This window comes from Ylistrum balloti, unplaced genomic scaffold (assembly GCF_031769215.1).
Source record: "Ylistrum balloti isolate Yb309-2 unplaced genomic scaffold, AGI_CSIRO_Ybal_v1 Utg370780, whole genome shotgun sequence".
In the NCBI taxonomy this organism is placed as follows: Eukaryota; Metazoa; Mollusca; class Bivalvia; order Pectinida; family Pectinidae; genus Ylistrum; species Ylistrum balloti.
The window spans coordinates 105,102-129,061 of NW_026782456.1; the positions used below are offsets into that span (position 1 = coordinate 105,102).

Consider the following 23,960-nt stretch of genomic DNA (forward strand, 5'->3'; position numbering starts at 1 on the left):
TAACTTCCTGTTCATATGCGCAGTCGGCGATCGCGGTCAAGAATATCACAAAGACATGTAGCCCTCAAAAATACAGTTCTACATGCTTATTAATTTAGTTTAGTCGTGGTAGGTATAATGAAATAGTTTCATTGTTTGGAACTCTTTTGTTTCTTTTAAGCATTGTTTTCTTTCAGTGTGACTAAAACACGCTTCATAATGAAACCACGCGATACACTCGGAGGATACTACGAACATACAAGAATTATCACAGCTTTCAGAACCTCTTTCGGGCAATAAGCTTTCATGTTGCATGCTTATGCAATTTATTGTTTGTGACTGTGTAACAAATTAACAACTTCTGATTTCCAGGAACGACATACAGAGAGGAGCAAAATAAGATATATATGGCATGTGTAATTTTGTTGAATAAATTTTATAATCGCTTGGAGGCCATAAAGAAGTCCAGAGACAATTTATTTGTACAAATATCGGTACTTTTGTGTCTTTATGCTATACTTTCAATTTTCGTCTTTAATCGATTTGATAAAGGATCTAACCACCATGTCATTTTAATAACACTGAATAGCCCTGCCTCTCAAAAATCGGTCTTGGATCAAGAGCATTTTAAAATTCTACAAGGTTCATTTGGTTTCAACAGATTCATGCAATTATTTGTGTTCTCTAGTAAAAGGAAAAAAAACTTATGTAAAGTGTACATGTATTTAACTTTCATTGCTTTAATAATTTGGCTTCATCACTACATCCAAGCCAATAGCTGAGAAGAGATCAAAATCTTGTCTGACTTCAGAATGCAATTTAATTCTACTGTGCTATTTGACACTGTAAAAACACACCTGATTGAGGGAAAGACATGGTGGTTAATGGTGGAAACTATTTATGCTATAGAAACTTTAAAGAGTGAATTTTCAACTCTTGACATTTAAAACTTCTGTTCAAATATAAAAGTTGAGAGTACAGGTCACCTAACTAGTCTTGGCTGAGGAGAATTTCCCTTTAGTGAAGCAGTAGAGTGGTTGCATAGAGGCTGAAAGGTTGTTAGTTTTTTGTTACTCCTTCCTATTACAGATTTGGTGCCGTTGGGTAGAAGCTAGAGGAGATTGATATGTGTCCTTGGGGATATTGAATCTGGGTTGTTATTATTTTTGGGTTGAAGACTTTGCGAAGGAGGGAGTAGTGTAGAAATTGAAAGTACATATTGCCTTACTAGCCTTGGCTAGGTTTTTCCATTTGTCAAGCGATAAGAGAGTCCAACTAGAGATAGAAAGGTTGTTAGTTCAAACCCAACCAATAGCAGGCTGTTTTTCATTACTCCAGCCTAGTACACAAGAATCCACATTTTTAAAGGGGGCGGGGGCTTTTGTACAGCAAATTGGATGAACATTAACGGTATAAGAATACAGTGCTCCAGATAGCCTGCGTGAATGCGTTTTCACGCACAATATTTCTAATTTCACGCTAGGAAAAAAATAAGATTTGCGTCATTAACCCGTGCGAAATCCGGACTCTGCGTCAATGTCCGGCTCCAATATTACGTAGTTAGAAAACTCAATAATCTAAGTCAAACAGACACTTATCAAGTAAACGAAACTCGTAACAAGCTCTTTCTTGATCGTGATTATAAACCAGTCGCATAGCAAATATGGCGCTGTCAAAAATGTTTACAAATTCAGTGTTACCCTAATATGGAAAAACCCATACACTTGTTGAAGGCAGGGGTGAAAAAACCCCTCAATTTATAAAGGTAGGAGTGAAAACCCCACATGTCAAAAAGTTATCTGGAGCACTGGAATAGATAAGAATCTGTGTATAGTCCAATGACAAATTAATATACTACTTATTTTATTTCTTTCCAGGAAAGAGAGTAACAAAATATTAGATTGCAACTGATATTGGCAAAAGAGCTGTCAGAGGGCTTGGTCGTGTCCCCAGATATGCTGCGAGCATGCCATCAATAGCACAAACAGAGTATGGTATCAAGGACGTGTGGCAAAATAATCTAGAAGAGGAGTTCAGGAAAATCAGACATGTTGTCACCAAGTACAGATATGTTGCAATGGTAAACAGAAAACAGAAGTAATACACTGCCTAGTCAGACTTATATTAATGTAGTAATGAGTTTAGGTCTTCATCAATGTAAATAATACATTGGGTCTTGCATGTAGTTATGCTTTACTGTTCAAGTTTTATAGTTACAGCTGAGAAGAGTCAATGCTGTCACTTTTAGGGTTGGGATGGTTAGCAAAAATGCCAACTGGATAACTGACTCGGACTAAACTATTTATACGAAGGATTGCAATTAAATCATCCTTTATACTCCAGTGGTTATTTCGCTCTCTGCATCACTGGAATATGTCATGGCAAAATTGAAGGTTACAAGTATGGCACCCTGTGGGTAAGATGAGACGACTAGTTTTGATACTTTGATGTCCATCAAACAAATCTCAAGGTCACATAACTGTATGTTAGACTGGATGTGAAGTTAGGTGTCACTCCTTTATATTCTTCAAAAGTATCTGTCTGTCATTGGTCATTTTTCAGACACTGAGCATGTGTAATCATCACCAGATTTAAAACCTGGAATTTCATTATTTCTTCAAAAAAGATATATCTACCTCTGTGAAAGGGGTACAGTGTGTTTTGAAATTATTGGTGTAGTAGTTGATACTGTTATTTTGCACAATACATGTTTATGAAATCAGCAAATTAAAACGAAATTGTATACTTCTCATAAAGTTACTTAATTCATCTTTGAGAATGCCTACCTACTTTATGCACATATTACTATGTTACTTTTGTCTATTTGTAAGAAAGTGGTTTGCCTATCTTCTAGTGTTAAAGTTACCTTCCATTGTCTATCCATTGGATGTTTCATACTCTCTTAACAAGGTCTTTATTCTATGACTAGCCTTAAATTGTTTAATCACTCTCATATGTCTATTGAAAAATGGTAAGTGTTACTAAGATAATCATATTCTAATTGAAATGGCAATAGCAGATTTCCGACCATGTTTTAAATGAAAAACTGCTCAGTTAACATGGGATAGTCATTGAAAATTTGATTAACATTGAAGTTTTCATTAATTACTCTTTTTTAACGAAAGGATACTTTACTAGTCTAGAGCTGGCTTTGTACTGTGAATCAGTAGCAAGCTTTGTTAGTAATCATGGACATGAAATGACCAAGAGAATAAAACGGGGCCAGCAAACTACCTAGATATGATTAAAGTAGTGTGTAGATTACGTCATGTATAATTTGCTAATGAATATTAGTAATGTATTCTAGATTGGTGACAGTTCTGATGGTGTGCCATTGCAAGCAAGAATTTACGTAATAGGCCACTTTAGTATGAATATAGATACATGTAGGACTCCTAAGTTCAACACATACACTTTGTATTTAAAAATTAAAATGTGCAATGCTCAAATACACCTTGAATTGATGGTCACAAAAACAGTAACCAGTTACTATAACTGAAAGTTTATGTTGAAATCTCCATCAATTCCCATCAGCACTAAAAAATATTTTAAGAGAGTCTGCTACTATAGTTCAGTGCTCAAAGTATGCTGATTGTATGTGGCCTAACCGTGCCACTACAAGTGTTCACATCAGTGCAGATTTTAAGAGCCACACTTGACACAGACTGGTCAGTTGTAACCTGTCCACTCATATTTTTCTCATCTGGGTAGGACTTGATGTTGGGAACCTCCATTTACATCATCAGCATGTCTGATTACTAAACGTAATTCCAGTGCCATACCTCTCGTCATTGAACATTGTTTCATTTATTGGAATAAATGAATGGCGATGAAAATTGAAATATATCTGGTAAACAGGGCATTCTGTGCTTTCTTCATTTTTTTCCCACACTGATATACCTCTTCCTTCGTTTCTTTATTTCGATTCACCCAGCACCACACTTATGGGTGATCTTGGCACTTTGATTTTTTTTCTCTTGAAATGTGTTCTAGACCCATCATATTACTTTACTTGTGCCTTCAATTTGCCATGAAGTAAAAGTGGTCATAACTCCTGAAGTATTGTGGATGTAATTAATCAAGACAAAAGTTTATCCGAATTGATTGATCATTTCACTTTTACCTGATTGATAAGGATCGATAAACAGAATAAATAATTGTAACATGAAGTCATTTCTTTGTTGGTTTAATACATTCATACAATGTTAGTGTTTGGTCAAATATAAAGATTCATAAAGTCTGTTTGATATACTGGGAATGAGGCAGCAATGGTGTTTCAGTAGAAAATATGATATCTAAATTTCAACTTCTGAAGAAAATGTCACCTTTGTCCTTTCTGTAGCTACGTGATATTGAAGTAAATCCTTCATTTGTAGGACACAGAGTTTCCAGGTGTGGTTGCCCGTCCTATTGGGGAGTTCCGAAGTACAGCAGATTACTCTTACCAGTTACTCCGGTGTAATGTTGACCTGCTGAAGATAATCCAAGTTGGAGTCACGTTTCAGAATGAGTTGGGTGAAACGCCAGAGCCAGTATCAACTTGGCAATTCAACTTCAAATATAACCTGACGTAAGAGTTCCTTACTGGATCTATCAATCCACCAAACTCACATTCTATACACCTACAATATTTTTTTCGCTCACCTTCGATTGGAGGGGTGGGGGCTGTGGTCAAACAACTTTTGTTCATATCATTTTTAAAAACGAATGAATAGATCTCTCATATTTCCCAATTACTTGTACATATGCAAATTATTCTTGAGAATTTTTACTCCAATTTTGACCTATGTTGATTAAAATGATTTTCCTTTAAGTCAGATTTTCATATCAATGTCTGCTTGGTCAGAAGTTTTATTTGATATTGAAATGGATTTGTAAAAGTTCTGGTATAACTTGAGAGGTAGAATGTCCTACCATGCTTATCTGCTAAGGATAAAGAGTGAATCCATATTGATTAACCTAACAACAAGGATAAACTATACTATATATTGTGTCCCTTGTGATACTTCTGACTCACTATGGTCCATCTGGAACTACATGATCGTAACTTTATTAATTGTATCACCTGATACTTTTGTAAGTTGACTAATTACAAGCTTTGTTTATGATAAATGTGAGCTGTTATTAACCCTAGTAGAATTATATAGTATTAAACATGTCACAGCTAGTGAAATATCATTTCATTGACCTTGTTAGATACTTTTAAACTATTGTAAGACCTTGTCTGAAAGGCATGATCTTCTACTGTATTTGTGTGATAGTTGTATATTTATTCTGCGTGATGGATAGGTGTCATTTAGACATATGATTTACTTTCATTTACAGAGAGGACATGTATGCCCAGGAATCCATCGATCTCCTCCAGAACTCGGGAATCCAATTTGAAAAACACATAAACGATGGCATTGATGTTAATGACTTTGCAGAACTTTTAATGACATCTGGGATTGTTTTGAATGAGGAGGTTAAATGGTTATCTTTCCACAGGTAAAGGACTGTTACTATTATCAAATGCCAATAAGTCCATCCTTGTTATTTTCTGTTCATTAAACAACAAATGTCCCCCTCTGACTGAGATGTTTTGTTAAACCTTGTGGAATATATCTTATAGTGGAGGGGGGGGGCGGGTTGGGTTAAAGTGGCTTGTACAGATTTCGTTATAAATGTATGTAAGATAATGGTGTGTCCAATCGTTCCGAAGTAATACTCTAAAATCAAGGGAATATTTTGTATGAGTGTTTTGTTCAGTCTGAATTTTTATTTCAGCGGGTATGACTTCGGTTATTTGCTAAAGATGCTGACCGACTCGAAACTGCCAAGGGAAGAATCTGACTTTTTCGAGATGTTACGGATTTACTTCCCAAATATATACGATGTTAAATATCTGATGAAGAGCTGTAAAAATCTCAAAGGCGGTCTTCAAGAAGTTGCTGAACAGCTTGAGGTGAGCAAGATGTTGATGATACATCTGTAAAATTATGTTTTCGTGGGCACAATTTTTGTGGTTTATCGTTGCTATATTGTTGACATTAAATTTCGTTGATAAATATAACTCAATAATTCTACTTATAATACTAATTTAACAGTTCATGAACATATGAATCACACCAAAAACAGAATAACAATAAATCCCCCACAAAAATGACCAATTTTACAGTATATTACAGTTGAAATTTGTTATCTCGAAATTCAGGGGACGGTGGAAAATATTTCAACTTATCTGAATTTCAACTCCAATGAAGTGTATACATGAGGTTGGTGATATCAGTTTCCTGATCTTGATTACAGTTGAATGAAGTAGGGCTACAATAGCAAACAAACAGCGAAACATGCACTAACAACTCCAATCAAATACATTTGTACTCACCTTGTTCATACACATATACCCTTACTGACCAAGCACATATACATCATATATTTTATGGAATAACAATAAAACAAATTAAAATTTGCTTTTGATGCGCTGTAAGAAACAATGTATGAAGCTACAGATCATATCAATATGACATTATTTAGAATAAATAAATATATAAAGAGCGTGGCGCTTGTAAGTTTTTACCTGTTACAGAAAACATGGCACAAGCACTAGACTTAACAAATCATGCATAGGTATGGCAATAGAAAATACTTTCAGCACTTCATTATCCAAACACTAAATCTGACAAAGTGCTTGATCACACTCCTAAAGCAAACAAGTTCAAAATTAGTTTCTCTCAGAATTGTGGGGATCAGATTTTGTTAAAAAATGTGTACAGGTATGACGGTCTCATTTTTCTACTTCCTGAAGATGCATGCAACCTTGTTAAATGTTTAGATGTTTCGTGTAAGCGTGCTACTTTTTCCATGTACAGGATAGTGACACTAATTAAATTGCCAACTTTTAATTGAATGATCAAACTAGTAATTAATTGCCAGAGAACAAGTGTTGTGTGTACAATGGACCAATACGCCGTAATTAGCCATGTGTTAGTCACAGGTGACTTTCTACTCTGTGTATATATTGACCAAATTCGTCAGAAGACGTGCCAATGTTTTGACAAAAATTAATTTTGAGACAACGAATGACTTTTCCCTTGCCTTACAATTAAATGGACTGACAGTCGCCCCAACTCAATGAAATTCGAGTCATCTGAACTAAAATTACAAAGATATAGAAGGAAAAAAATTGGGACTTGAAAATTATTTTGACTCACGTGATACCAAGACGAGTTTCAACTGTACTTCAGATAATTCATGTAAAACTTATGAGTAAATATTCTGAAGTTTGCAGTAATTCATAAGAAAAATTAAATGATTTCTGATTTCCCTTGTTTATTTGTTAACTTCACCTAAATGATTACAAGTTTTTCATTGAATGAGGAATCTAGATATAACCATGAACATTTCTAATTGGCTAACACTGAACCAGTTTAATTGTTGAAGATTCATTTTGAAAGAATTTTGTTGTACCGCATGTTTCTGCTTTTCTCCTGATAAGAATGTTTTCAAGAGACAGTTGCTTTGAAAAAAGTTAAGGTGACCGATTTTCAGCAAAAACAGACTTTAACTGTAGTGGAAGAAGGGTAATATCTCTTATTACTGAAAAAACCTGTTTGGACACCCAAATTGTAGATCTGTCAAACTGCTAGTCATGTAGGACCAAACAGGATATATGTAGTAGCACACTGCTAACACTCTATAGGTTCAAGGCCTTTTTCTTTCATGAGAACAATACTTAAAATGTAACGTTTCAGGGATGAATTAGGATGCACCTACAAATATTAAACAGGTCATGAAAGGCTCTGTCACGGCTTCTCAGAAAGGAAAATGTGATGAGTTGGAATGTCTTTGTTTCATGAATGATTCACTTTAATCAAACTGGTCAAACCAATATGTAAAAATGGGCATGGTTCCTTAAGCTGTACTGTGAAATCATTTATTCTTGGGAGGTTCAATTTTTGTGGTTTTCCGAACAATAACAATTTTGTGAACCTTTGATTTTGTGGATAAATAAATAAATTTTGTAACCAGTAAGAGTACCCACAGTATCAATAAAATTAAATCCTCCCATGAAAATTAATAATATCACTTTACTCTTATTACAGATCACATTTTGTATAGGTAATTGACTTCATGCATAAGCTTTGAATTTTTCGCCAAATTATATATACTTGTTTGATGTTTCTGCACATATAATCCAACTTGCATTCCTGTTTCTGTATTTCTGATTAAAAACCTGATTGTGTTTCCTCAGATGATTAAGAACTTTAACTGGCTATTTGTGATTTCAGATAGAGAGAATAGGACCGCAGCACCAAGCTGGTAGTGATAGTTTATTAACAGGAGCAGCTTTCTTCAAAATGAGAGAGGTAAAATTAATGTCTCACTTTTTTTTCTGTTCAAAATTATTGATAGCAGAGCTTGCTAGAAATTACTTGTATGGATGATGAACTTACTGACATTTATTGTAAAACAATTGGGAGATGAGTTTGAGATGAAAGTATATTAACTACCCTGTTAACAATGCTAAGATAATGAGTAGTAATTTACTCGGCGAACAATCCAAAATACCTGGTACATGACAAGTTATCGATTTTGTGGGATTCTTTTTTTGCTATTTTCATGGTTTGAATAAAAACACAAAAGTAACTTGACACCTTAAAATTTTCTATTTGTGAACTTCCATGAAAATAGCTTGTTTTGTTTCAAGACTTTGTAAAACCATGAAATTTTTTTTGATTATTAAGTTTTTTTTATTATTAAATTGTTTTTATTGTACCTATTTTGATGTGTTGTTGAGGTAAAGAAAATGTCAGTTGAAGGTGGATATAGTTGTTTATGGTAAAGTTTGGCTTCTTGTAGATGTTCTTTGAAGATAACATAGATGATGTAAAGTATTGTGGCCACCTTTATGGACTCGGGACATCCTATGTACAGAATGGTGCTGGCTATGATAGCATTAGCTTGCTCCATCAGAATCATACAAGTGCGGCAGCGACAGCGTCAGAAGATACTAACTCCACGACGACAACAAACTCATAGGACTTAACACACGATGAATACATGTAACCGTCGGCAGCATTTTGGAATATCACCATGGGGTCAGGAGTGGTTGGTAGAAAAGACGGTCACGGAATGCCATGGCAGCTAAAAGATTTGGACCTGCAGGACATGCGGACAGAGTGTCCGAGGGAAGGCTGGGCCACCTATTGCCAGCCACTTTCTAACTGTGATATTAATTTGAAACAGGGACATTATTTCAATCTCATGCTTGTAACATACTTCCTACTCCTCCTGTGTTTGCCAGGTTTTTATCATGATTGTATTGCCAGTGGCCAGACAGTATGTAGAATCACATTGTCGTGACTTCTCTATGACACATGTTTCTCATATTGACCACATTCATGTGACGAGTCGAGGGGAAGGAATCTTTCATTGCTGATGTCCAAAATGTTGCTCCTGCTTAGCAGCAAAACTTAATCATAAGGTGAAATTTCTCTGAACTGTACTTGGACAGGTGCCAAATGCTACAGGTCAAATCGAAAGCTTCATTTTTAAATTTCTACATTTCAAATTTGGAACTCTATATTACTATTCTAATTCAGCTTAGTTTTCTGATAGTTATTTTGTTTTTAATTATAGTAAAATTTCATGCTCATACATGTCTGTTACATGTAATAGATATTTTTGAATACCTTGAAGATGTAACTTTTGCTGCTAAACAATCCATCACTGTAGTATTTTCACTCATGAATCATTGAAATGTAATTTTTGTAATTAGGCATGGGACATTTAAACTAAGTCGGGGTCATTCACGTAATCCTGGAAACTTGTATGTCTACTTGTGTCTGTAAATGTTTCTTATCTAGTATCCTACCACTGTAAAACAGCCTGGCATGTAACAACCTTCTGTACCACACTTCTCTCTCGGGATGTTTGATATTTTAAAACCTTGGTATCATACATCACGGATAAGGACAGCGGACAAGTGTAAGCTACCCAAACAACAGCAGTCACAACATTTTAAGTGATAAGATACTAGAGTAGAGTTAGAAACAAATGTTACTTTGATTTTTGCTATTGTTTTGCTGAAGTATTCTGTGTAGGTAAGCATACTTTTCATTTCTTATTTTATGATTGAGATTTTAACCTAAAACATGTAAAATATTTGATATATAGTGAGACATCTTCCTCATAGCCTTCAATTCTGGTGAAAATTTTTCCTGGTGTCACTTTCAACACCCTGTACCAATATAAGTCTACATCAGCAAGTTTCTTTTGCTTAAAATAAAAGTGCAGAAGTTGAACTGGCAAGCATTTTCTAGTATGGGTTGAAGATGACTATAAATTCTGGTTGTATATATCTCTTGACAGAATTTTATTGTTTTTTTTTTCTATAAGAATTCATGAAACATATTGTGCTGAGTTGTTGCTGTAATTACTTAATAGAAGTCAGTGGTATGAAAATTTGGCTACTACTGAAATAAATTTTTGATTATTGGAACTGCTCAGTACTTACAATCTTACTTACTTAAAAGTCTGCATTTTCCAATCCCTGATATTGTTTACTTGATGAATCACAAAGTTATAGATAAGTTTTTATGAGCATATATTATTTTGTTTTCCTTTCAAGATGACATAGAAATTATTAACAAAATGATAGTTTCATTAGATTTTAACACTAACCGAAAATGATTTTTGCATAAGGCACATTCAAATATAAAAATATTTCCAGAATGTTTAAAAACAACAGTGTATAAATGGGAAAGACTTTTTGTTCTCAGTTAGTATTCCATGGTTAAACATTTAAAATTTTTTTTTTATATTAGAAATGTTCCACAGATTGATGGATATTTGTGTTTTTAGGTCATCTGACCCATCGGGTCAAAATGACCAATAGTCGTTGTGCTTCGTCCTTCATCATTTATTGTGCAGACACTTCTTCTTTAAAACCCTACTTCTATTTCATATCTGGATGGATTTCAACCAAATTTTGTCTGATGCATCATTCGGTGAGAGTAGTCATTTCTTATATTCAGAATTTTGATTTGAACCTGAGGGGCCCCAAATGGGGGAGGTGCTGAAATTAGATTTAAAACCCTATTCCTCCTTTCTGTCTTTGTGGATTTCAACAAGCTTTGGCCCGATTTATCAGTTAGGGTAGGCAATTATTTCATAGCTTCACAAATTTGATTCAACCCTAGGGACTTTGGGGCTGGGCCCCAAAACGGAAAATAAGACAGTATATTGCTTCAAAATGCTGTTCCTTATTAATACTTGAAAGGATTTCAACCAAGATGACTTCTTCTCAAAAGGCAAGTGGTACTGATATTGGACAAAATTTCAAGGTCACAGGTCATTGTGTTAAAATGCTTCAACAGCTTCTTTTCAATAACCGAAAGGCCAAGAGTCTTGATATTGAGCCAGTAGCTTGCTTTTTTTCCTTTTTGCTTTTGTCTTAATGAACCAACATGTCTTCTATGTAAGCTGTAGAGAAGTTGAACAATTTAGTTTAGGTCTATTTTGTCTCTTTCATATATATAGGTCTTTATAGTCAGATGACTGTTACGGCCAATGTGCCTCTTGTTTAGCTCACCTAGCCAGAAGGGTCAAGTTAGCTTATGTTGTGGTGCAGCATCCGTTGACCAACCGTCGTCGCTTCCTTTAAATACTTTCTTCTCATTACCAAGGGACCAAATGTTTTGATGTTTGGCTGGCATGTTCCTGGAATGAAGCCAGACAAAGTTTGACCTTGATCTACATTCAAGGTCATAGGGGTCAGATTTATTAACGCTTTTAAATGACTTCTTGCCATGAACTAAAATGCCTAGAGACATGATATTTGGCTAGTAATGCTCCCAGGATGAAGCCCAACAAAGTTGCGAAAAGAAATGACCTTGAGTTATATTCAAGGTCACAGGGGTCAAATTTGTGAAAACCTTTAAAAAATTCTACTCATAAACTAACAGGCCATGATATTTGGCTGGTACATAAATACCAGGTGAGTGCTGCTCTTGTAGTGTTACAGGTTTTTGCCAGTTTCTTGAAAACTTCAATGCTTCTGTTTGTTTTTCTCTTGGCATGTTTAATGGATAGCTCAGGTGTCAATTATGAAAACAGATAAATGATTTACAAGGTCAAGAATAAATTCATTATTTTGAAAATAAGAGTATTTTAATGTACAACTTCACTCCAAAACATCTGTCAAAAACCCATACAATATTATCATATAAATTATCGTTATCTGAGACCTTATATCATATAACTTGTTCGAGAATTTCTCCTCCATGCAGTAAAACACAGGCTTGCCCAATACTCAAACTTAATGATTTTAAATCCAAATCAATTTTCTTTTCAATCACTTGAGTTTTTTCATTTGCTTTGCTGCTTTTATTGTTCTAAAATTCCAACTGAAAATACTTTATTTTGTTTTATTCTGTCTTTTAAATATTCTCTAAAACACGAAAAATTATAAAACGATGTAATTACGATTAGTTCTATATGATTCAGATTTGTCGTGATTTTAATAGAATCAGAAAAGATACATAGGAATAGTGTGATATCCATGACCCACCAAGTATTTTATGGTCAATTACGTAACTTTAACATCAAAAGTGGTTTTTGAGCCTTTTGTCCTGTGATATCTTTTATGAACCTGGTGTTCTTTGGAGAGATTTTTGTACTGTGAAATGATCTTTATTGGATGTGCAATAAGTAACAAATGCAGCTTTGTCAGTCCATTCCCTGAACATCCCAAGATTTGGAGGGATTCGATGAAATGACCAGTGTTTCCATTTTAACTTTCTTCAGTTTCTTTGACCAGATGGGATGTTTTTTTTTAATTTCAATGTATACACTTGATTGTGATATATAAGTTGCTAATGTATTATTCATGTAGGTCAATTGTCATACTCATCCCTCTGTTTTAACACAGGATACAAGATGTCAGACAATTTAATCATGCTTTAGAGACATAGAAAAGTGATGTTGACAATCATATCTAAGATGTTAGCAGGATTTATGACCTTTGACCTTTGTGAATGTATATTTTGCATTCTTTTTGTTGAGTCCTGTCTGTGTATGACTGTGATTGGTGAAGTGGATGCCCTCTGTCCATATATCATCCAGGTCACTGAAAAGTTTCACTATAATTATTATCTTGATCACTAGAGTGCTTGTATACATTCTAATCTTTAAACTGGTGTGTACCAGTGTGATAAAAAAAAGATGCCCCGTTCACAAATGACCGGCAAAAACTCCCTGACAGCACCTTTAACTTCAAGTTTTTGTTTGACAGGGAGTAATGTTAATATTTGTGGTTAATCTACAGTCGTCAATGTTGTTATTCATGTGTAGTTACACCACAGATGAGTCAAATTGACCTACATTTTCTGTTTAACCCGTTACGTAATAGATTCCATCAAATCTGAAATGAGGGCATATATATAAATTTGACAAGTTTTTTGGAGTTTGTCAGAGGCCAGCATATTTTTGTATCCCATTGATGTCTAATATCGCAAAACACTTCTAACAATCATATGTGATATGACAAACTGAAATGTTATTATAATTCCTACCTTTTTACAAAAGATTAGATTCATCAATTGATGTATTTTAAGATTCTGGATGAATTTGGCAAAGGGTATTTATCTTTAACTTCATACCTTTTTTTCCCTGAAGATTGTGCCATTCTGTAATTTTTTTTAATCTCTGTATCTTCATTTTAATCACAGAGTTTGCTCTGGCATCTGTTATGAACTAAGCTTTTTGGAATTTTAGAATAATAATTGAGTGAGTAATTTTATCTGTAATATTCCTATTGTGTTTTTGTTTGATGTTGTATTGATAACACCATGTAGGATAGTGTAATATTTTAGACTTCCCATACATTGATATCTTTTAATTGATTGTTTAAACAAACTTATTGTGGGTTGAAGGAGTAAGTGATTTTGTATGATATCATTTTCTCATTTTGTCGTATTTATATTGGATCTAGATGTGAAGAATCACTGTTTTTGCTCTGGAGTATCATTTGTATTTGTTTTCACTTCTGCCTTTTTTGCAAAAATTTTTTTTTTATCATTGATGTCAGATTTATTATATTTTTTTTAAATTTCTGTACATAGGAAGATATTATCTGTCATACCATGGTGTTGTACATACAATATTGTCAGTCTGCTGCTTACAACTTTTGTATTTAATGTGTACTTCATTTGGCCTTTCATCAGGTCCAATAAATTTTGTATTATTTTAAGTATTTTGTAAATTGAAAGGAGAAAAGCAAGAGTTTATGACAGATCACACTCTGAATTGTGTTCACTGTTTCATCAACAAACTTTTCCATTTGTATGCATTTTTTGATAGTTTGAAGTTCTACTCTAAAAAAAAATATATTAGTTGACAAAACAAAATACTGAAATTTGGATCTCTTGCTTTCCTCTGAAATGTGTCATATTTTTATCTGGCTTGGTCTGTATCTAGCCATCATCAGCCTCTTGACAAAAGAGGACGTTAACTCGGCTGAGAAAAGTGCTTTGTTTATAAATGCAGAGTTATCTCCCCTTCACAAGTTGTGAGCAAGTTGTTTTATGTGTGGATTTTACGAAAGGTTATGGGTCAGAATGGTGTATGTTGAACCCTTAGGGCTTTCAGGTTTTGGAAGATGTGTGAAAAAATCATTAAAATTGAAATTCAAAAGAAATTTGTTTTTAATTAAGTGGTAAAAAATTACCATTGTCAATCTATAACATTGTCTTAATTTGAATTTTTGCCAAGGAAAAAGTTTTTTAACTATAACATTTTGTGAAATCATTAAGCTTTTTTATTTCAACATCATTAAATCATTACTATATGGTAAATATTGAGATGTTTTTATGATTGATAACCTATGGGCCACTATCATGTGGCAGTTAGTAGGTGTGACTGTGATGATTTTGTTTTGTGACGTTGTATATCAAGGCAGCAGTAAACCATACAGAAAATCACTTACGATTTCTCAACACATTTATATTTTCACATTCATTCATGAAAATAGCTACCAATTCGAACATGTTGCAAATATTTATTGGATAACAGTTAGAACTGTTGATGTTCATTGTGCACATTAAAATTCTCACAATTCTGCCATTGAAAGAGCTGTTTGTGAAATTTGAAGTGATTTACTGTAGTAACTCCCCAACATGTAACAGTTTTTGTCCAAAGTGTGGACAATGCTATGAAGGGAAAAAGTGATTTTGTATTATGCTTATCTCATCTGTGAGAATGCAGTCATCTAGATATGGAATGTCTTCCTGTCAATGTGGTTAGAACTGCCACACAACATTGTCGGATTTCATTGGTTAGTCCACTAACTGTTAGTCTAGTAGAGTTGTAGTCACAGTCTCAGAAGTGACTTTTATAAGAGATTGTAAACAGAATGATGTTTTAATAGTTAAGGATGCTATGAGAGCAGAACTAATACTGGTTGGCCTGGAGAGGGTTTATGGGTTGGGTGCTTACGCTGAGTTTGGTGTTAAAACAGAAATATCTCAGTATCCAAACATTCTCTGCATATCCATGCAGAACAGACTGTCAACTAGGGGAAGGGTGTTAGATTAATACAAAAATGTTCATCTTTTGTAATTCTTCTTAAAACTTACAGTGTTTAGGTTAAAAAATGAGTTTCAAAGACAGCCATGTTTTAGGAGCCTCACTACTACCATCGACATAATCGTGGCACGAGATGTATATAAATATTTTTGTCTTAATATCAGTCGACTCAAATTAATGGTAACTAGAGCGATTGAGTCCCAAAGGTCTGCCAGCTAAGAGAAAACAAGATGCCTTCTATGGAGTTTGAAACATTTTAGACAGAATAGCTCTAATCAAAAATTGCGAAGTACAGATAGCGTTTTTTGTTTTTATTATTTTTTTCTGTAAATCACATCATACCTTTGGGTGTGCTACCATTACTGGCCAGGGTGCTCCAGGAATCCATATTGAGAGCATGGTGTGTGTTAGAGCCTATGGTCAGCTCTCTGTACTCTTGTAACTGTGGCCAGTGTAGATACACATGTTTAAGTAGCAGTGGTTATTTTACACCTGACCAGTAATCAATGCATAGGACATACAAATTTTAATGGGATATAATATTCACTGAATTGCTCTGTTATTATTTAATAATGTGACTTTTAAATCAACTTAAAAGTCAAGAAATATATATTATCTTTTTACATGGCCTTTGAGTTTTTCAGAATGAAAATAAATTGTAATGTCGCCTTAAACAGCTTATATTGAATCACCAATTACTGTAAAAGTGTGATGCCACAATATTGTATCAGTTTGGAGTCTGACTTTGTGGTGTGATGCCACAGTATTGTATCACAGTTTGGGGTCTGACTTTGCGGTGTGATGCCACAATATTGTATCACAATTTGGGGTCTGACTTTGTGGTGTGATGCCACAATATTGTATCACAGTTTGGGGTCTGACTTTGTGGTGTGATGCCACAATATTGTATCACAGTATGGGGTCCGACTTTTTGGTGTGATGCCACGGTATTGTATCACAGTTTGGCATCTGATCTTGTGGCGAGTTTTTCATATTATATTATAGTTAAAGTCACCCACTACTAAGCTAACTGAAAACAGAAGTCTCCCATTATTTAGCTGACCAAAGGCCGGTGTGAGAGTTGTCATTAGGGCTGATGTTGTGCGCGAGGTTTCAGATCGGAGGATGTGCTTGACCCCGGCCGTGACCTACTAACCCTGTCTATTTTAGTTATGTATGTAGTAATGCTAGTGTAGCGAGCGTGAGGCTGGTTGTCTTTTTATGAAATGTAAATAAATGTAATGGACGACCAGTCCACTACTCCATCAGCATAACACTGCATTGTGTTGTTATTTTTATTATCAATGAGAAATGCAGATAAAATCTGAACTTGCATGTCCCTCCGTTAATCTTCTATTGAAGATTTTTCATACAGCATCTTACATTCTGCGTTTGGCATTGTCACAAAGCTGCACCTTTAGTATAGCTGCAGCCATTTTGACAATTGTGCACTGCTAGGATTAGTGAAGGGAGGTAACTGCAATGATCTAGTGTTGTATGGCCTTTAAAAGGAAAGTTGGCATCAGAGATTACTTTTAACATAGATTAGAAACAACAGCACCAGAATGTTATCAAAGCATTTCAGACACAAAACCAGAAAACAGTCCATTTAGGTGATTTTTTTAAGTTAAAAAAAACCTTTCTGCTTCATCAACACCTGGCAGAGACTTATGTAAAACATCTCTGCACATGGCTTGTTATCTTTTGAACTTAATGTACACGTTTGCATATATAATTTCAAATTTAGAATGAAAAAAAATGCGGTTTTTTTTCCTTAAAAAGAAAATTGAAAGACCATTGATTTCTTTAAATGTTGTCCTTAGAACATGTATGAAGGATGGCATTCAAACTTTGAATCTTGAAGTACCAGGACTTGAATACACGCTCTTATTAAAAAGTTCATTATACTGTATAAAAAGTTCTGTGAAATTCGCTGTGCTAGGTATAGCTTAGAACATCGCTTCAGAAACCCTTGTGGAGGCATATGGGGACATTACCAGGTAGCTATAATGTAGTGTGCTGTTGAAATTTTACAATAACGTACATCGAATACATATGCAATCAGTGCTTGTATCACGTGTGCAGGCTAGGCTGACATATGCTTGAGGTTATTCAGGATCGTGATTGATATAACAATTGATTGACGGAACGACTAACCAATGAGCTCACTTCTCGAGACGATCCGTTACTTGTATAACTATGTTTGTTTTACATTCACCGACAATTACCTTGTAGGCTAAACAAAACACGCGAGCTCACAACTATTGGGTAAGTACCGCCCCACTGTTTACAATAGACCACTTCACAATGGTAAACAGTGCTGCTCCGCAGAGAAATAAGTACGTTGGGTGCTAAGCTGACGAATATTATGGGCCAGGCCATTCACTGCAGCACAGCAGATTACAACAAACTAGCGAGCCATCTCATAGACGTGCACGTGTAGTTGATACGTCTCGCACGCGTAAAGTGATATCTGACACATTTGGATGATCGTGTATACGAATCGTCGTACCTCACCCGGAAGTAATCGTCACGGCCTGTTGACTCTCGAGGTTTGTTGTCACACAGTGAACTCGGGAAGGTGAGAGAAGATGGTCTGTAACTTTCTACCTGTGTTGGGTGACGACAGAACGTGTGCGTTTCCTTAATGCTGAGTGGAGTTAATAGGGTGCCATGGCCCCTTTTGGAGTGAGACTCGGGGGCACGGGACTTACAAGTCACACCTGTGCAGCATTCATTGTGTCTGCTTTATTGTGTATTGTGTGTTCTCAGACGTCGTTAGAGAAAGGCGACATACTGATTGTCAACACAGGGATACAGGTCCCCTTCGGACGGACCGTGTACGTGGACCCAGTCAACGAGTTACGATTGTCGGTAAGACCTGGCCACAGGTGTGTCATTTCTGTACTGGACAATGACCCTCTGTCCCAACGACCGGGGAGACTTCTCCCGTCCGATCACTTTCCATGCACGTTTGGACCGAGGGACGTGCAGTATACGCACTTTGGAGCACGTGTACCGACGGAGGACACAATCAGGATGCTTCTCAGATACGAATCTGATACTGAATCTCACATAATTCCGTTTACTGTTCATGTAACTGTCACGTTTGTACAGCTTGAAGTTGTCACTAATAACATCCCTCTGTCAGCCTCTGTTGATGCTGTCTCTAATTCAATTAACAGGAAAAATACAGAATTTACTTATGATAGAGCCAACCAGGTTTGTCGAGTATCTGTCATAGCAACATCAAATGGACTTCCGAGATTTGGAATAGTAGCAAATGGTACTACTATTCTGTCAGATGTTGAGTGTGATGAATTTTTACAAATGGGTATAAAATACAGATACTCCAACAAAAACAATTCTCCAAACAAGGACTATATTCCGATGGTAGTTGAGTTGTTAGATGAGGATGGAGCAGTAATGAAACAAGAGTATTTCCATAAAGTAATTATGGTGACCGGTGCTCGGACAAACCGTAATCCCCGCCCATCTTTTAATGCATTCCTAGTTATGGAAGTCAGTAACGGTAATGCTGTGGACCAATTTGTAATGACTGCAATTCCTCCAGCAGTTCTAGCCGCAGAGGATTTAGAAACACCAATGGAATTATTAATTTTTAATATTACAGGACCTCTGGGACCTGGTCAGGGTCATATTGTAAGTACAGACGATAGAGATCAACCTCTCCATTCCTTTTATCAAAGAGATGTTATTGATCTTAAAATAGCATATAAACCTCCATCTATAGATGCTAATAATCCCCGAACATTTACAATAGAATTCCAGGTGGTGGATTTGGACGGAGCAAAATCTGACCCATTCCCACTAATGATTGTAGTAAATCCTATGAATACCCTTGCTCCTGTAGTGACTCTCAATACTGGAATACAACTTTTCGAAGGGCAATCAAGACAGCTTCTTAGTTCACAAAATCTTAGGATCTCAGATGAGAACAATTTAGAAAAAGTGAAAATATTTAAAGCAGATGGGGCAAGACATGGTGAATTAATGATTCCAGGTGACAGAGAATATTTCACACCGGACGACTTAGATAAGGGTAGGGTAGTTTATCAACATGACCACAGTGACACCAACAGTGATAATATTGTGTTCAGGATGACAGATGGTCAACACCATGTGGAGTTTCTCTTCCCTGTTACAATCTATCCGGAAGATGATGAGCCGCCATTTGTAACTAGTAACACAGGTTTAGAAATTTATAAAAATCAGTTAGCAGAAATTTCTCAATTTAAATTAAGTGCTACAGATGTTGATAGTGATGATTCAGTGATCAGTTTCATAATTGAGCCTCCTTATTCCAAAAATGGTAAAATTATGTTGCGACAGTTCCAAATTCCAAGGGACCCACAAAACTGGCTTTATAATAACGGTGTGTATGAACAAGTGGTGAACCAGTTCACTCAGCAGGATATTCTTGATGGCAAAGTCTTCTATAAACACACGGCATCTCTTCGAACATCTTATGTCACAGATAACATCAAATTCACATTGGAGGACAGACACGTTCCACCCAACAAGTCGTTCCAACCATACACGTTTGTAGTCCAGATTCTTCCATTGGATGATCAGCCTCCGTATCAACATATGAACACTAAACTTAAAATGAAAGTGGAAGAATTTCAGATGACAACAATCAAGCGTAAACAGCTAAGATATACCGATGACGACACCAATGATCGTCAGTTGCAGTACAGAGTTACGCTTCCTTTATATGATACAGATCGGAACACCCCATTGAGTGCTGGTAACATTGTTCTTTGTGAGAATCCGGGTGTTCCCATCACAACGTTTACACAGTCGCAGGTAAATCACCAGAGAGTTTGCTACCAGCCACCCAGTGCTGAGCTTGGTATCATAGCAAGGATTATCCAGTTTGGGTTTTCTGTGACGGACACCAATGGTAACGTCCTTCCTGATCAACGTTTCACCATCACACTTCAGCCTATTGACAACCAGCCACCAAGAGTTACCAACACCGGGGCAACCGTATTAGAAAATGGAATGGTGATTTTGACCACACAAAACTTAAATGCCATCGACCCAGATACAGATGATGCAGATATTCATTTTATTGTGTCGTCATTACCAGACTACGGTGAAATTCAAAAAGGCGAGCAGACACTGGTTGTTGGGGATTCATTTAACAAACATGATATCAATCGTCAGAAAATTATCTATGTCAATTCTGGAGAGGAAGCAGAAAGTGACTCCTTCGCCTTAGAGTTGAGTGATGGTGCCCATCTCATTCCAGTGCAGTTTATTGTAAATATCCGTTCTGTAGATGATGAGGCCCCTGTTCTAACAGGGACACTGTCAAATGTCATGGAGATAGATTTGGAGGTTTACGAAGGTCAGTCTGTGAGTCTGGCTGCTGATAGATTCCGAGCTTCTGATCCTGATTCTGATGATCTTACATTGATATTTATGATAGAAAATGCTCCGACAAGGGGAGTAATTAAAAGATCTGGACAAAGAGCTACAGATTTCACCCAACAAGATCTACAGGATGGTGTTGTAGAATACCATCACATCGGAGGGGAGGTTGGGGCAACCCAAAGTCGAGATCAGTTCTCACTTATTCTATCAGATCGTTCAAGAAACTTTATGGTAGAAGGCAACAGGGTGGCAGAAATTGAAGTGGTTGTCAATATTATGCCAGTGGACAATCAACCCCCAAATGTGCTGTTGGGTGCCCAGTTTGGTGTTTTAGAAGGCGAGAAGGAGGCCTTACTACCACGCCACCTGGACGCTATGGATGAGGATTCTGCTGACGAGAAATTACAGTGCACTGTGTTAGTTCAGCCTCAGTATGGTTATATAGAGAATACATCCCCAGCTCCAGGATCGGAAAAATCTAGGGTAGGGATGCCAGTGACCTCATTTTTCATCAAGGAACTGCGTGTAGGTAATATCAATTATGTACAAAGTATTCACCAGGGTGTAGAGGAATATCATGATATGTTTACATTCTACTGCTCTGATGGTACCAACTCGTCACCTGAATACAATTTCAGCCTCTCTATATACCCTACAAATGATGAGCCTCCACAGGTCTTTGACAGAGAATTTGTAGTGATGGAAGGGTTAGAAATGAAAATTGACACCCCAATTTTGACAGCTGTTGATCAGGATGTTCCACCGGACGAAATCATTTTTATTGTGACAGTTCCACCAAAACATGGCCAGATATTACAACAACGGGGCCTAGCAGGTACGTTTCCTGTCAGCCGATTCTCAATGACGGACATAGATGGATCATCCAATATAATGTACAAACATGACGATACAGAAACAACCGAGGACACATTTGAATTGGTGGCGACTGATGGCAGATTTAACGTGACAAAGAGAATACCTATAGCCATTATTCCTGTAGATGATGAAACGCCCCGATTATCGGTCAACACTGGACTAGAAATAGACAAAATAGGGGAAAAGAAAATTATTTCCAATTCGGTTCTTAGAGCAGAAGATTTGGACTCTCCTGATTTGAATATCACTTTCATAATTCGCCGCATGCCGAAACAAGGAATACTGCTGTTGGATAAGGTCGGATTACCACCACAAAACTTGACTTTGGGTTCAAAGTTCACCCAATTTGACATTGACAATCAATGTGTATTCTATATTCACACAGGATTGGAAGGCAGAAGAGACATCATCAAATTTGAGATCACAGATGGTCTGAACCCTCTTGTCGACCGCTATTTCTATGTGACCGTTGCTGGGTTGGATCTTACTTACCCAGAGGTAATTAACAAAGGTGTACGATTGCCAGAGGGAGGCTCCGTGATTTTAACTACTGACATCATCAGCAGTAGAGATTCCAATTCTCCAGATGAAGATCTTGTATACACCATCACCAATGTACCCCAGCATGGTTACCTGGAGAATCTGGACAATCCTGGGGTACCTATCACCTCATTTACACAGCTTGATTTAGCAGGTTACAAAATTCGTTACACTCACACAAGCAAAAGTGAAGTCAAGATGGATAGATTTGAATTTGAGGTGACTGATGGCAATAATCCTGTGACCAGGATGTTCCGTATTGCATTGACGGATGTTGACAACAAGAAACCAGTGCTGATGTTTGGCACCCTTCTGGTCATGGAAGGGGCAAGTAAGATTATTACGCCCTTCGAGCTGAAAACCATTGATAAGGATACCCCAAGTGGTAGTATTGAGTATACCTTAACACAGATCCCTCTTCATGGCAATATCCTCTATGATTATTCACGAATTGTGACAACGTTTACGCAAGAGGACATTGAATTAAACAAAATCAGTTACCAACATGATGGTTCGGAAACGCTTTCGGACAGTATTTCCTTCACCGTGACGGACGGCACCCATAGTGAATTCTACGTCTTTCTAGACACCGAACAACCCCTTCGTCACCCCCAGACCCTTCCAATCGAGATACTACCAGTGGATAATGCTGTACCCCACCTCACTGTTAACCTAGGTGGGACTACCCTTACCCCTTTAGAAGAAGGGGGCTGGGGCTTCAAATTTGATAGTAGCATCCTACAGTGTGATGACCGAGACAGTTCTTCGGACAATCTTGTGTATGAACTGACTGTGTATCCACGATGGGGTCATCTGGTACACCTGGGAAAACATCAAAGCAACATCTCAACATGGACCCAAGGTGAGTTATCATACACACTGCCTACATGGACAACCTGCTATAAATTAATCCTGGCTGGCTGTCAAATGTAACACATTTAAACCTCTGTTAGTTATTAGTTTTGATTGATGAATGATCAGGAATTCGTCATTGGCCTATTTCAAGTTTTTAAATCAGCATGTTTTCACCAATCAAATAGCTGCTTATCAGTGGAATTACACAATTAAAATGGAGACATGCTTCGTGAATGATGGATGGGCTAGGTAAATGTAGTAACTTCTAAAAAGCATGAAGTCTTTTTGTCAGCTGTGTATCAATCAGGAATTGAGATCCTTTACCAATATTTCCTGTCTGTACCGACATTATGAGTATATCTATATATACTCTGTGTTTGTACTCATTCCACTACCTGAAGCAAATATCCAGAGTTTTATTCGAAGATAAATATTTGTTCTTGCCAACAAAACTTTAATACAGTATAAAACACTCTCTTTTTATAGGTGTGATAAGTTGAAGCTTGTGGATTTCAAGCTGGCAAAATCTTTTTGGTTTCTAAAAACAAATATCCAAAATAAATTTCAGAAATTTTGGCATGTGATGGACTTAGCACTACATGGTCCTATACCTTGGTAGGAGGAGGCAGATAAGGGCCACACAAACGCTTGCACTTTCTGTCTCCCAGTAGGGGAGACTTTTGTCTCAGAGAAACATGTGCAGCAATGCTTTTCAATGGAGAGACAGGTACAGCAATATC

At 36.4% G+C, this 23,960-nt stretch overlaps 2 protein-coding genes across 2 annotated transcripts in view; both read left to right on the forward strand.

Moving 5' to 3' along the window:
• The first annotated feature begins 48 nt into the window (after window positions 1–48).
• Window positions 49–10,412, forward strand: LOC132558291 (CCR4-NOT transcription complex subunit 7-like). Its single transcript, XM_060222835.1, has 7 exons — window positions 49–108; window positions 1,857–2,059; window positions 4,356–4,549; window positions 5,305–5,466; window positions 5,746–5,923; window positions 8,250–8,327; window positions 8,821–10,412. Exons 2-7 carry the CDS (start codon window positions 1,946–1,948, stop codon window positions 8,998–9,000), a joined length of 906 nt encoding a protein of 301 aa, XP_060078818.1. The 5' UTR covers window positions 49–108; window positions 1,857–1,945; the 3' UTR covers window positions 9,001–10,412.
• Window positions 10,413–18,219: 7,807 nt separating this feature from the next.
• Window positions 18,220–23,960, forward strand: part of LOC132558305 (extracellular matrix protein 3-like) — a 117,755-nt gene continuing 112,014 nt past the window's right edge. The window contains exon 1 of the mRNA XM_060222851.1: window positions 18,220–23,227. Coding sequence (XP_060078834.1) covers window positions 18,220–23,227 — 5,008 coding nt within the window. The remainder of the gene's footprint in view (window positions 23,228–23,960) is intronic.